Below are 16309 nucleotides of genomic sequence, written 5' to 3' on the forward strand. Positions count from 1 at the left end.
TAAATACAAATCAGGATATCTTCTGTACTCATTGTATCTTTTTAGACCTTTAAGGTAAAAAAAAAGAACTCCACATAATTTGAAGTAAACATAGTTTGGCTTAACGCTAATACTCCCAATAAGAAAATGTTGATTGTGGAATGTTGATTCTGACACCATTACCATAATACTAATTTTGCATAATGTACTGCTTTGTTGGCATTTAGGCTTGTTCTACGACTGATATATACAACCACGAAAACATTAATGATGCTCATATCTGAACATGCAGCTTAATCAATCTCATGCTGTGGAACATGGATGCAAGTTATGCTGATATAGATATGTATATGTGAATGGCATATAAAGGTATAAATTGTGTTGTTTTGCCCTATGGCCTGGGATGCAGTTGAAAAAGATCCATAAACTAAATCACTTACATAATTAACAAAATAATAAATAAATGCTTCCTAAGATCCTGAAGCCCATTCTTTTTCAGCAGCATTATTTTTTAATGTGCTGTAGTATCACGTATTACTACAATTATTTAATTAAATTAAAAAATAAAATTATTTTAAGAAATTAATATTTCAAAAGAAGGAAGAACATAGTTACTCATTTTTTTACAATGAAACTTGCTTATGGTTTTCATCTTTGTTATTTGAGAACTGTGTCATGTTTGCTGGTGTGTGTGTAATTATCTGTATACTTTTATAGAGATCCAACCGATTATGAGGAAAATGGTTAAGACAAAACAATATAACAAATGTATTCTTCTTGATAATGTCGGCAAAAATAATCTAGTGCTATACAGCTTAATACAAGTGACCTACCCTGAAACTTTGTTCCACTTTGCAGAATCAAGCCAGAATACTTCCTTTGCCCCAAGTGAAACATTCTTTGCATGCCCACCTAAAATCTGTTCAAAAACTGGCCTTCTCATCAGCCAGGAAAGGAACCAATTTATACAATGTAGTGACTTTAGTGGGCAGAGGGCATACTGACGAGGTCATGGACAATTCCCTGCATAAACACCTGTTATTGTAATATTTTTTACCAAGCTGCTTTTCCCTAAAGCAGTTTCCACCTTTTTAAAATGATACTGTGTTTTATGCATGCCCTCCTGCTCTTGCATGAACTTCTGAGTGTCTGTGAGCAAAATGTGTTGTTGAAACACAAAAAAGCAGTAGACAGACATCATCTACCAGCCATGACATGTAACTATACATAGTTAGAAGATCAGTGTTAGCCACTTCCAGGGCAAATTTTAGAATAGGTGAGGACAAGAGTAGAGATGTGGGTCCTCTACTATGCATGGGTCAAATTCCCCTTATGCAACCAGAAGTCTGAGGATCTAGATGTTCTTGATGTGTTTGGTATCTTAGTTTTTGAAATATGCTTACTTATTAACAAGTTTTTTTATGTTAACCAGAAGATTTATTTTTCCTCCATAAAAATCTATAATGATTATTTTTTTTTTACATATGAATGCACACACATAGTGACATTGCCCCTGGCATGTAGGTCTATCACAAAATGTGCACACACACACACACACACACACACACACACACACACACACACCATAGCAATGACCATTTTACACTGATATCAGTAAATACAATATGTTGTGTGATACTGCCCCTGCCACACTGGGTCAGCAACTGTTCAACTGATGTAGAAATGTTATTTACTCTCTGGGGTTGTTAATCATTTACTGCACATTATGTTAACTCACTTTTAATTTCTGATATATCTGTATTTGTTTTTATACTTGTTTTTACACTTAATTTTTGTAATTGTGGAGCTTTTCTTCCTGGGCCTCCTCTGAAAAAGGGCTTCGGCTCTTTCGGACTAACCTGGTCAACAAGCGTCAAATAAATAAACTATGATCAGATAACAGTGGAGGTCAATTATTTCGACCCAGAGACAGCCTACATGCCCATTAATTGCAATTGTTTTATAGACTGAGTATACTCAGATATGTGATTGTGATTAAAAGAAGGATGACCATAAAGTATTCTTACTTGTTTCCCACAACACACACACACACAAACACACACACACACACACGCACACATGCACACATGCACACACATACATGTACACATACAAGTATGCATACATGCATGCAAGACATAGCAATGACCATTTTTCACTGATTTCAGGAAATTCAATACATTGTGTGATACTGCCCTGCTAGGCCAGGTCAGCAACTGTTTAATTATAATCAAACAATAGCAGAGGTCACTTATTTCTACCCAGAGACAGTCTACATGTCGATTAATTGCAACTACTTTATAGACTGTGTACACTCAGATATGTGATTGTGGTTAAAAGAAGGATGACAGTAAAGTATTTGTACTTATTTTACAGAACACCCCCCCACACACACACACACACACACACACACACACACACACACACACACACACACACACACTACTCTAGTCGTGACTGTTTGATTTGATCAAATGAAAATAGGGCCAGTCATTTTCATCCAGAAATAGCCCTTGTATATGGTAATTACAGTCACGTTAATAAGTACACATCAGATACTTAATTGCAAAAATAGAACAGCAATATATTTATTTGTTTCACATAAACACACAATAGCCCTGTCAATCATAGCACCACCTAAATGCATGCATAAACAAGTACAGTTCCATCTTACAAAATATTTTAGCTAATTATAATTTTGTTTCCTTTTATTTAATCTCAAGTTACCTGTTTCATTTTTGCAAGATTGTACAGCAGCCAATGCTTATGCTAGTACTCAGTGGGATCAAGGTTAGAAGCACTTGAATCTAGAACCACTTCAACAAGGCAACTGTTACTATTCAAACTTCACAAACACTTATGTTGACATTTCTGAAGTAAGTGCAAACTTAAGCTGTTGAAAAAAAGGATGCTTTATTGTAACTGAGATTAAGAGGTATGATATGCGTCTACTAATATATTTTTCAGTACCTGCCAACCCACAAGAGAGCTGGGACCTTTGACAATTATCCAGTTTACCCCCTTCACACTGGCCCTGACCTCATTCATGAAGTAAAAAGCAATGTTATTAGAACAAAGATTACCCAGATGTTTGATAAGTAACCAGAAAAAGCTATCCTTCCCAAAATTGTCAACAATCAAGAAAATAATACACAGAAATTGTCAGTGGATCCCTAATAAAACAGCTGCAGAAAGCCCTCTATATATACACCCAAAAAGTAATCTGAAATGGAGTTATATAGTGGATAATAGATACAAGGCTCCAGTCATTCAGATTTAAGACTGTCATCTCAAATGGCAAAGCAATCACATTGCATAACATGTATTTGGCCTTTAAACACAATCTTGCAAATAGCATACAGAAGCATTATGTAAACTCACTTAATACATTTATCAAGTTACATCTTTCCACGTTCTTAATGACTGCTATCCTGCTGTTGTTTCAGCCCCAGCTAAAATGACATGTATGCTATATAGTGTTACATTCTTTTCTCCAAGGCCAAGGCAGCAGATATTCTCCCACAAAATTCTAACTGCATAAACATTGAACTTACTTAGGTTGCACCCAGGCTAGCACATTACCCCCAAATCACCACCTATCTTGCCTGTCAGAAACTACAAAACCACTGCAAGTTTTGGAAATGGAATGCAGAGTTTCTAACTTGAGTACACAAGTACAGTGACATATATACTGAAATAAAATATTGCTGACTACTAAGGTAATGTAGTATACTTCTAGAAAAACACAAATGTAGTAATATAATAAAGTATCAGGAAGAGAAGGAGATAGGGATTGACACATTTTCAATTGAAACACAAATATGTCACTCATATGCACTTGCCTTTACTCTCAGTCGTTATTATTCAACTTTTGGGTGGACAGACATGATACAGAAATGAAACTATCAGAATACAAATTTGGATGCAGACAAAGCTAGCTGATTTTACATTTATATCAGAATGTTCCAGTCAAACTGCGACACTTGACAGCATTAGAATAAATCTCATCTTATTGCTGCAGATCTAAAGGGATAGGTGACAGCATTTGAATAGGTATAAAGCATTTAAATCCAAAAAACAATGGGATATTTCAGGGTTAAAACTAAGTAATAACAAATATCAGAAGTGAAGAATACACTATTACAGGTTCCTACTGCACACCATATATCAACAAAAAAATTAAGTGACTTCACTCCAGGATGTAAAATTAATTGAAAATATAAACCATTTGGAGGATTTTACATACCCAAATTTTGAATAAATTACATGACTCCAAATACATATCTTCAGTTTTAATTAACTATGTAAATTAGATCAATTTGTACCAAGTAGTTTGAAATTCAACTATGGGCTGCACTATGTTACATATTGTGATGATGTGAGGTATTGCCAGCTATGCCAAGAGAAGTAGGCCAGTGGATGGGTAACATATGCCAGCATAGATAGCTGGAGATTTTTTAAAAATTATATGTCATTTGTAAATTAAACTGATTTGTGCAGGTGCTTGTGTTGAAAATGTATTTATAAAGCTGCTTGTGTTAAAATTTACCAACAGTGGGTCCTGCTGGACATAAAAGAAATACACCTGTATGTTGGGCTGTATTGTAACTGTTGAAATTAATATTTTGTAATAAAGGATACTGGAAGAGAAGAGGTTAATCTCAGTCCAGCTAACTTTGAAAAATAGTCTGAAATTACATTGCCTGGTTTAAGCTATAAATATTGTATCTTACAGTTCTGCTTGCAACCAGAGGCAAAATATCTGTGAAAACCAGGACTAGAAATCCCACTGTATTGTCCTTATGGGTGAACTAATTGCTACCATGAAAGGGTGGAAGTTTTGAAATGGTTTTATAGCTTCCACATACTATAACAAATCTCAGCAAAGCTCTATCTGTATGTGTGGTAACACATATGTGCTTAATTATGGTTCAAGTTCTGATGACCAGATGTATGTGATGTCATTCTGTAATCCAGCATTGAAATTATATTCTAATACTAGATGAGACAGAAGTCTCGAGGCAGTCAGTTTTTGAAATCTGACCAAGAAGAAAGACCACTCACCCACTTCATCTAGCTTTGATTTAGTAAGTAACCAGGGAGTAGTACTTCTTTAGATCAGTCAGGAAAATATAGTGAGATTAGTTAAGTACTGTTGCTCTGTATCTGTGTGAATCTATCCATCTGTGTTATTTTTAATATTTCCTGTGACTGAAACTTTGGTGTTTATTGTAAACAGATATTTACTATTTTCATGTTATTTTATTCTTTATTATTAAATATATTTAAATTTTTAATTGTGGCTAGTCTTTTAGAGAATATTTTAACCTTTGAGAGTACTTACATTTCTTTGGTGACACTGTGGCCACTTCTGAAAGCCTTGCTGCACTGGTCAAACACTACCATTTGTATTAGTATTCATTTTACTGAGTATAATTTGGTACCCTTGTAAAAGCCTTAAAGTAGCTGGCTGGTGACAGTGAATCTACCTCATAGTCTGGGCCAAGGGGGCTGAGCTAGTAAATCTGTGCCAGCCTTTCCCAGGCATGTGTGTGTGTGTGTGTGTGTGTGTGTGTGTGTGTGTGTGTGTGTGTGTGTGTGTGTGTGTGTGTGAACATCAAATCTCAAAGAGTGTGTGTGTCAGCTACTTGGAGCAGGGACACAGAGGACTGCTTTCACCGAGAGGGTGGTGGAGGATTTGGCTTGGAACACTCAGCTGAGGATTCAACACTACAGCTGTGCCAGTGGGGAGTCTTAGTTGAATCCTGTAGAAAGAGAGAGAGAGAGAGGGCAACCCAGCCCCCATGCTTAGTGTGTTCCCTGTGTGCTCTTGAGGGAAATTGTGATAGGTGCAGAGAGCTGCATCAGGAAATACTATGTGTTTCCATTTTGTTGCAAGTGAATGCCCCTCTCCAGTGTCAGTGGTGAGTATTAAGGCTCCTTGATTACTGGCCCAGAGGAGGGATGTCACACATATCATATTGCAAATAAATCTATGATTTCCCAGCTCCCTCCTTCAAGCCTATACATCTGTGATAAACACAGATAATGACACCATCATCTTTAATATAACAGTAGAGTCAGGTTCACATTTAAATGTCATCCTTCCTAGATTTTACCATTGTGAACAATGATGTAATAAATTATATACTTTTGAAAACAGACCAGGATGGTTTGGAAACCATTAATGGATGCTATAAATGAGTTCCATAATAGTATTAATTTATGCAGCAATACAAGTAAAAATGCATGTAAGACATAAATGTAAGAGAAAACAAAACAAATATAAAAGTAGCATGCATCACAAAATTAATAAGATAGACATTGCAAAAAAGGGATTGCTTAGCTTTCAAAAAGTACCTCATCAATAAAACAAACCTAGATTAAAATAAAGTATAGAAATCAATTCATCAACCCCAGGCATTGGGTCTTTACCGTTAAGTAGGTAAACCTGGCAAATAGAAATGAAATGTACTACCTAGTTTTCAGCTATCTAAACTAGATCACAGTCCTACCCAAGCGAACTCATTCACACAAGAAACAGTTTTGCACCTTACCAGCAATTAAAGAAGGTTCAGAGCCCATGTGAGTAAATGAAAAAAAAAAAAAAAAAAAACATATACCAATAATGCACTATTGACACTTTTGCAATAATGAAGTTTTGGCTAACTGTCTGTCAACCATATGTCTGATGATAGTTGGGCAAGAGTTTATTTTATCGACTGAAGAAAGATATGTGTGATCAAAAATCAGCTGATCATACATACTGACCTTTGTGCAAGACTATGGTATAGTGGGTATTGGGGAATTTTACCTTTCTCCACTGTAGTGTGATCTCAGAGCTAATTATACGAGAAGAAACACAGACTGGCTGAAATAAATTAAAAACATGTTTTCAGTGATATATAATTAATTTATTGATCTATTGTGATAGCGTGTACAATAATAATAATAATGAATATAATATCTTCGATAAATAATTAATAGTACTTCAATGATAATGTAATTGATGTGTAAATGTATAAATATTAATGTATAAATGTAAATGTAAATATAAATATGTAAGTATATAAATGTATAAATATATGTATATATAATTATATGTAAGTATATGTTTTTTATACGGTTTATTTTTTGAGGATTTTATGAATGGTTTGAATGTTTGGTTATTGATTGACAGAAGCGACAGTGTATTACGTGGTTGACAGAAGTTATCAGTTGATCCATAAAACGCAATGTTTATTTGTTACATTATTTAGGACACATTGTTTCTTTAAAGTGTTCATGGTTAAAGTATGTATTACATCACTAAAGTAGGGTATTTAATTAACAGGAAGTGATGTTTTACTTGTTTGAAAAAGTTTGGCAACCGCCAAACGAAAGTGCTTACTTCATTTGGATATTTGCCTTTATGTTTGTATTATTTTAACTTATTCGAAGTAAAGGGATTCATTTTTCAGACAGTCTGTGTTTCTTCTCGTATACTTGGTTTTCTGGGTTTCATTTGTGCTCTTATGATCTCAGAGCTAGCATATTGGCATATAACAGAGGTGTGAGGGGTGCAGGAGTAAAAATATGTTTTAAGTTTTTTTTGACTGGTAATCAACCAGTTGTGTTCAGTCTTCTTTGATATTTTGTTTTTTTGACATATGGGAATACATGTTTTTCTATCTCTCGCTCTCTCTCTCTCTGTTTCTATATATAGACATATATATGTGTATTTTTTAAACAAACAAGCAACATCTTTCAGCTTCGCCTATTAGAGGTCACTGGTCTGCAGATTGATTGGCAGTGGAGTTTTTATGGTGCCAAGTTACCAACCTTGTGCCCAACCTTCACAGAAGGCACACACACACACACACACTGCATGTCTTTAAAGCTAACTCAACCACTGTGAGGACATGCAGGCTCCACAAAGAAGGTGCTCCAGGCAAGAATCGATCCAAAGAACCTCTTGCTGTGAGGCAACAATGCTAACCACTGCACCACCGCAGCCAACAAATACATTTTTTAAACAATCTTAATAAATAGTGGCATATTAATACACCAAAATACAAACATTATTGAAAGTGTGCAGTTTTTATTTCAGGGTAAAACAATTGTGAAACAGTGTCTTTCTTGCATAACCAAGTACAACTAAATCATTTTTTAAACAAAAGGAAAAAAAAAATCTTTTTTTTTACAAACGTCCCACAGACTGCTTCAAAGTCTATAATCAAAGTCCACACTATACAGATGCTTGTTTTAGAGTTTCTCCTCTCTGGGTACTTTAACATGAGGGTGCCTGTTCTTCTCAGAAATTGCAAAGTGATTCTTCCAAACTGCAACATAACACCCATAACTGATGTTCCAGGCAAACATTCCCCCTCTATGAGAGGTCAACTTCTGTAGTTTAGTAGCATTTAAGCTCTCTCTTTTATAACCTATTTGATTATCAGATTAGTTCTATTAACTGAACCATGCATGATCTTCTATGTACAATACCTACCTTCTTAAACAAATAAAAAAAAGATTTACATTATTATTATAATACATTTTAATGAGAGACATCACTAACTCCCCAAGCTGAAAACCCTTAGTCTAAGGCCCAAAATATGTGATGTGAGACCTAGATGGGCCAGCTGTATTAGGATGGTTTGCACCTGGTCTGTGTTTCACTCTGAAACTAAATGACTGTAAAGAAGGTATCCATCTACATAACTTTGTGTTTTGTCTTGCTATCTGTTCAAGCATAACAGTAAGACATGGTCTATAAACAGTGTAAATTTCACATGAGAAGGTAATATTTTAATGTTAATGCCTACTTGATGACCAAGCATTCCCTCAAAACAGCGGAACAACTGATTTCTGCTATATTCAATTTGTGACTCAAAAAAAAAAACACTATGTGATGTTCTTCCCCCTTGATGATCCAAGATAATACTGCCCCTACACCTATCTTTAATGCATTAGTATATACTATATATCCATATTACTAGACAAAAAAAAAATATTTCTGCCATCTACAGCAGAAAAACCACAACAAGCCACAGATGTTCTGGGCAGGTATTAACAAACTCCTCCACCCAGGGCAATCCACAATTCCAACCACCTCAGCCCCAACCCAAATATCGCCAGAGCCCATTGTCAACACCTTCAACAGTTTCTTTACAGAAACCATCCAGGCCCTTTCTAGAAAACTTAAACCCACTTGCCCTAACGCTGAAACCCCTAAACCCAGTGACATTCTCTCCTTCAGCTTCCAAAAAGTTCTGACTTCACTCATTAGAGCCCTAAATAAAAAACTCAAACCAACCACCCTTTCAGCTGACCTCTTTCCTGCAGACAACCTGCAAAAAGTTGCTGATGTTATAGCATTCCCTGTCTCTACCTTGATAAACAGAACCATAACTGAAGCCTCTATCCCCTCTGTCTGGAAAATATCACGTCATACCACCCCACAAAGGAGGCAGCTCCATTGAGCTGTCAAACTATAAACCAATAGCTATCCTTTCCCCTCTGGCTAAAATTATGGAAAAGTGTATCCATAAACAACTCTTACACTACCTTATTCAATATAAACTTCTGGCCACCTCCCAGCATGGATTTAGACCACAGCACAGTACCACCACAGCCCTCCTCTCCTTTTCTAGTGCCATAAATTCCAACCGTAACAACAAACTATCTTCTGCACTGTTTCTCAGTTTTTCCAAGGCCATCAATATGGTTAACTACCAGCTACTCTTACTTACCCTAAAGAAAATATTTGTAAACAACCATGCCATACAATGGTTTCAACCTTATCTTAGTGGAAAATAGCAGGCTGTCCTTTGACAGGACAAACTCTCCACCCTTCTCCCAGTTACCCTAGGTGTCCCTCAAGGCTCCATATTATGTCCCCTTCTTTTCTCCCTCTTTATGAATGACCTCCACACTGTATTCCAAGATGCAACCTGCATACAATATGCCAATGACAGCACCCTGATTTGCTCAGCCTCTACCCTCACAGATCTCCTTAGTTTAACCCAGAAAAACCTTTAATACAGTGGAAAACTGAATCTCTAATCAACAGCTGATATTAAACCCTAATAAAACAAAGCTATTGCTCTTCTCCCCTACTCGCAAATCCTCTCAACCTTCGTTTACTATAACATCTAACAATGGGACCATAATCTCACCAGATAATTATACCAAACTCCTAGGTGTTATAATAGACAGCAACCTCAAATATGATATACACGTAAACTAAACTATTAGAACTGTTAATAAAAAACTTGGCTCCCTATACAAAAACAAACCTTTTCTCACCCCTCTTGCTAGGACAGCTATTGCCCATCCCCATCTGCTTTCTACTCTACTTTATGCCTTGCCAATACTCACTAACTTGAATAAAACTGATCTCAGCAAACTCTCTAGCTGCTACAATCAAATTGCCAGGTTTGCCACAGGAACTCCCTACAGGACACACCATTGTCAAAACGTAAACCTCTTAGGATGGCTAGAACTCCCCAGGCTAATTTAATATAATCAACTTACTGTAGCATTCAAGGTCATTAACCATCCAGAAAAAACGCCCGCCCTTAAAAACATTATCCATCCCTACAAAAACGCTAGGCTACATTGTTCCACTACAAAACTGTTGGTTCAATCTGCTAAAGCTAACAAACTATCTGGAGAATCTTTGTTTGCAAATTCATAGGCAAAACCTGATATTCATTCCCATCTGACCTTACTGTGAACCCCTCCCTTAATCAGTTCAAAAAAAAAATCTAACCCAGTATTTTAAAACTCACTAGTTATGTCCTTGCTCTAACCCAGACTAAAGCCTAATCTACTTCCACATCCCTAAAATGTTTATTCACAGCGACTTAACTCTTACACTAAAAGGTTTGAAAAGAGAAAATGTAACATCTCTGCAGATATTCTGTATATAGCTGCACCTATAGGTTTGATAAGAGAAACTGTAACATATTTGTATATATTTCTGAATAAAAACTGTATTCTTCACAGGCTTGAAATGTGAGACTGTAACTTGCATGTTAATACAATATGTTTGTCCATATACTGTAACTTGCTTATCATTATCTGTTTGTATGTTTGGAGCTTTTCTCCCAGGGCCTCCGCTGAAAATGGACATGTATACAGTCAGACTATCCTGGTCAACAAATGCAAAATAAAATAAAATAAAATAAATAATAAATAAATATAAAGGCCTGGTGAAATTTGCAGTGGTTAATAAAGGCTATGAACAAAATGTTTTCGTCAAATGATTAATGCATTGTCTACTACAGTTACTTTTGCTACTTCTGTTATCTTTTTATTTACTTTTTTATTTAATGTTCAGCAAAATGGTAATTATACATAGCTGAAACAAGATGGATGTCATTTTTTTTTCTTTTTTCAGTCTGTGTTTCATGATTGCTGAATATGCTGTGGTAAAGCAGCAGCGTTATTTTTTTACTGAGCTTTACCTGTACATTAATGACTTATTGGGTTCATTCTCCAACAGGGTATTGTGTAAACTTTAGCCCATTTTCCTAAGACAGAGTTAAAGTATGATGGCCTGTTCCTTTAAACCACTTATTCTCTCCTCCCTATGAAACTGACTGAATTAAAGTAATATCCTGTCGAAACTTAGAAGACAACCATGAAATAATCCAGAGAGTAAGTAATCAAAAGAAGAAGTAATAGATCATTAGGTCATTTGCATCCTGATGACAACAACAAACATTTGTTACCTGGTAATATGATAATAAAGTTAACTGTCTAGTTTATAATACAGCACCATATTTTCCCTTTACATTATTTATACTTGTCAAATTGCCAAACATTCAGCATGTATTTCAGACCTTCAGAAATGGTACTTACCAAGCGCTGCCCAGAAAGAACTTCTAGTAAGGCCAACAGCTTTATCCCATCTTTTATATCTTCAAACAGATCATCAACAACCATGGGAGGATTGCGCTACAAGAAAAAAATAAGTTTGAAATTCAAATATTCACATAAACAGTACAAAATCGGACATGCAGCTCTTGTAACATTTAAGCACTGGCTATCACAGTCCTAGCAATGTAATTTCTACTGATGCATCCAAATCTCAGATGCAGTATAGAAATCATAACCTATAAAGCAAATGCAAGAAGCTGTAAAAACACAAACACACACACACACACACACACACACACACACACACACACACACACACACACACACACCAAACAAAAGCACCTTTTTTAACTTTGATTTTTGCTGAAGTATTGTTTCATTAGAATAGGCTCAACCAAGTCATTATCAATTGCCTTTGATAAGATAACCTTTGTCCATTCTCAAATCTTAGCAGCATAATCAGATGATATTCTGGTTTTTATTATAGGATTACCATATTACCTAAGCACCCATGTGTAGTTTTTGCATATTTGTAGTACAGATTATAGGATTACATGACAGGTGACATGTGAAGCTTAGTGTATCTCACTGGCATATATAGGTAAAATGAAATATATCCGATATGCATTATCTTTGCACAAAATATTTAGTGACCACACATGTAGTGAATACTATGGATATGTAAAACAGTAGGTTATAGTCACCACTGGCATTTGTAAATATATTGCAGTATTACTAATTTGCAGCTGTTTATGGTTAATTGCGTAATGTTTCAAGGAGTTAGTAATTTTTTTCGTGCACTGAAGCAGTGTGATGCTGATGCATTTATGGTGTTACTGTTGGATGTGTGCAATTGCATCTAGTGCATGATTACTGGAGGTATGAGCAACAGTATGCTCCTCTGAGTTTGATGAATGTTATGATTTGTGAAAAACATTAGAAAAAAAAAACAATCCTAACCAGAAGCTCTTGTTTAATAACTTTAGGAAGCAAATTGTCATTTTTTTAATCCCAAAGAATTTATTTGCTTAATAACCCCAAGAAGCAAGTTGTAGTTTTTTTAATCCCAACAAACTTATTTCTTTTGAGTTATTAAATAAGAACTCCTGGTCTGAATCACCCTCCACAGCATGTTTGGATTTCCTCTTGGTTATGAGTATTACCACTGGCTGGTGCGTTGAACCATTTTCTTTCCTTATGGAAACATTACAATAATAAGATATGCTGATGATATGTGATCAATAAACAGGTGAGTACATAGAGGCTACAACCTAACAGTGAGACTCTAAGGTAATAATCAGTTTATTACTGGGGCACAGATTAGGAATGTCACCAACATTATTCTGCACATGAATCTGGAGTCTTTGTCACATAGTTATAATACTGTTCTCAGAACATCAGTTATTAACACTATGTATCCCCAGTTTAGAGATATAGAACTGTAAGTATGGTATACCTTCAACATACATTACAGTAATAGTCTACAGTCACTGCATATATAATGCACATTAAAAATATCTATGTTAGTATTTTGGATGCTGTTATACTTAATAGGTTAGACTGCTGTATGTACACTATTAGTCGGTTCTGAGTGTACGTGTATAGACTCCACAAAGTATATCATGATGGCAACTGCTCTTTACCTGTTCTGACTGTAGCTGTTCCTTATTTCTTTCTCTATTTGACAATCTTGTTTAACTTAGTATTACTATACAACACACCTGTCACCTTCACATACTAAACAATATAATTAAATACACTTAAATTAATAATTAAACATGCAGTTTAAGTGACAGCATATTTATCTTTTCACTATATGCAATGTTGTTTTAAATTGTAGTAACACTATTGCATTCTTGTACAGTGTGTGTATAATATACTATAACCCAATACAGTTGCATCAAAGTACACTATGAGTACAGATTATAGCACAATTATGTTAACAGTTATGTATACCACATGTATCTGACAAGGAATCATGGGTAATATGCAGTCTATGAATGAGCACATCTCTATTGCACCTCTGAATCCAGATATAAGCAGTCCAAATGGATGTGTGAATTGTGCCATCTTTACTATATACTTCCCTTCTAAACAACTTGAGTTAAAAAAGCAGAAATGGATCCTAGCAACAAAGCAAAGGAAGCTTCCAATTTGTATATAATAATTAGTACACCACAGATACTGCAGTAATATGATAAATAATTATCCTAAATCCTAGTGCAAACCAATATGCACCTCCATTAACTGAGCAAACAACTTGGTCATAGTCAAATGAAGGAAACAGCATGCTACTGACCAGAATATGCTATGCAAGAAATAATGTCCAAAAGGCTGTATGTTACTGTGGAACAGTGTCTCTACACCCCTGGAAGGTCATTCTATCTAAAGTAACACACATCTTGGATGCCATTATTGTATTTACAGAATGGGCTACCTGTTAAATTGCTCTGCATTTTCTAATTAGTATATATTAGTTTTTTATATTTTTAATGTAAAATAGTTTCTCTGCATAATGTTTCAAACTTCCTGTAATATATAGAATTTTTGTTAGAGAAAATGTGTTACATCTAAAATATAAGTTATGTAAATATTTAATGTCCACACAAACAAGCACATTCTGGAACTCATTCAGACAAACTTACAGACATAAAACACACATTTAGACTGAGACAAACAGACAGACTCACACACATAAACATAGACAGAAAACATGCACACAGCATTTAACAGCCAATTTGTTGAGGGGACACATCCTCATGTCTCATTTTAAGCAAATAAAGGAAAAAAACTACATGTGCATGCCAGGCAATTCAATTCTTCACACTCCCCCAATCCCCCAAAAAGTTCACTGGCTTTGATGCTCTCTGTTCTGCACATTTCCTTTTCAGCTGAATAACTTATGAACATAGTCATCAATAATGCCTAACATTATGAGTTTCTTAATTCTATTTTTAAACAAGGAGGTGCTGATGGATTGCCTTTTGTAGTCAATGTTGTTTTAATATGTGTCAGTCTGACTGTTGCTCTCTCTCTCTCTCACTCACTCATACTTTCACTATCACACACACACATGCACACAAATGTGCAGATATGCACACACGTTTTTCTTTTTTATAAATTTGAATTAATGTTATTCTTTTCATTTCACACTCAGGAAACAGCAATACTCTGCTTAGCAAGTGAAAGAAAATGGCTGACACTTGCAGTTGAACTGTCTGAGCAGGAGACTAGTTTTTGCGGGCATTACCTGTACATCAACATAACACCCTGCTGGAGAATATTCCTTCTCTAATCAGGCTTTAATGGACAGTTTGTCCATTCCCTAAATCCTGCAATATTCATTGCTCATGGTTGCTACACTGACTGTAACCATAACGCATGCTGAACATATTTTATATTACTTCTATATGCCACTGCTGTCAGTACATTGTGTAGTTTTGTTTGAGGTTAATCATTTAAACTTTTATGCAAATATGCACACTTTCAGTAATTTAGAAACAACTTCAAATGAAAAAATTAACACTTTTTTCTGAATTACTCTACTACTAAGGCACTGGTTGTTGAAATCATTCACCTCCCTGTGGTCATCATCACAAAATATTAAGCTACAAGTACTGATATATTTTACTAAAGATAGAAAATTACTACTAACATTATTATTAAATAAGGTTACAGTCTTTACTTTCAATGACAACAATGTACTGGGAATTTTCTGATATGCTCAATATAAATTTAACAGCCTTTTTTATCACTTGCTTTCTTTTATTACAATTTTTAATCTAAAAATTAAAAATGAAATTTCTACCACAATAAGGTGAGTCACTCATATGCCACTGCTCTAGGATATTCCCTAAAGCACACCTTTGTGAGACCTGTGACTACTTCCCTGGTTAACATACGAAATGCTTCAATTGCCCAATGGCTGCTGTCTGATATACTTTATCCCTGTTGAGATCAGTGGTACAGCATGCACACCACACGATACCCCACCACTTCTCTTCTCAAAGGATGGGTGGGCCAGCATTGACCACTTGCTGCAACCCTTCTGGCCTGCCCTTTCAGTAACCTGAGCCAACAAAGAAAGTCAGTTTGTCTGGGTTATAATCAAGGCTTTATCCTTTTATACCACAGGACTGATTCATAGATTCATAGGTTGGTACTAGGCTATCGGCCCTAGGGCCTATACAAGCCTAGCCATAACAATTCCCTAGCTATTCCTTCTCACACTATTTACTTCCCTGGACCCCTGTCTAGCAGGGTGACTGACGTGATCCCCGGGGTGAATTTCCTTTCTTCCATCTAATCAAGGTTCCTCTTGAAGAGGGCCAAAGAGTCACTCTGCTTGACATGTATGGGCAGTCTATTCCAGAGTCTGGGGTGTCCCTGGGTCAGGAACCTATTTCTCCAGCATGTTTTGTTTATTGTGATGACAAAGTTTTGATCCCTGGAGCGTGTGGCTCTG

General features: G+C 35.6%; 1 protein-coding gene across 1 annotated transcript in view; it reads right to left on the reverse strand.

Moving 5' to 3' along the window:
- LOC122793396 (nesprin-1-like) overlaps nucleotides 1-12439 on the reverse strand; it is an 876647-nt gene extending 864208 nt beyond the window's left edge. Inside the window, exons 1-2 of the mRNA XM_044061803.1 lie at nucleotides 12434-12439; nucleotides 11827-11922 (exon numbers count right to left, since the gene is read on the reverse strand). Of these exons, the coding sequence (XP_043917738.1) occupies nucleotides 11827-11922; nucleotides 12434-12439 (102 nt within the window). The remainder of the gene's footprint in view (nucleotides 1-11826; nucleotides 11923-12433) is intronic.
- Nucleotides 12440-16309: the final 3870 nt, after the last annotated feature.

The sequence above is a fragment of the Protopterus annectens genome, chromosome 1.part0 (genome assembly GCF_019279795.1).
Source record: "Protopterus annectens isolate FY-2018-M chromosome 1.part0, PAN1.0, whole genome shotgun sequence".
Lineage (NCBI taxonomy): Eukaryota > Metazoa > Chordata > Ceratodontiformes > Protopteridae > Protopterus > Protopterus annectens.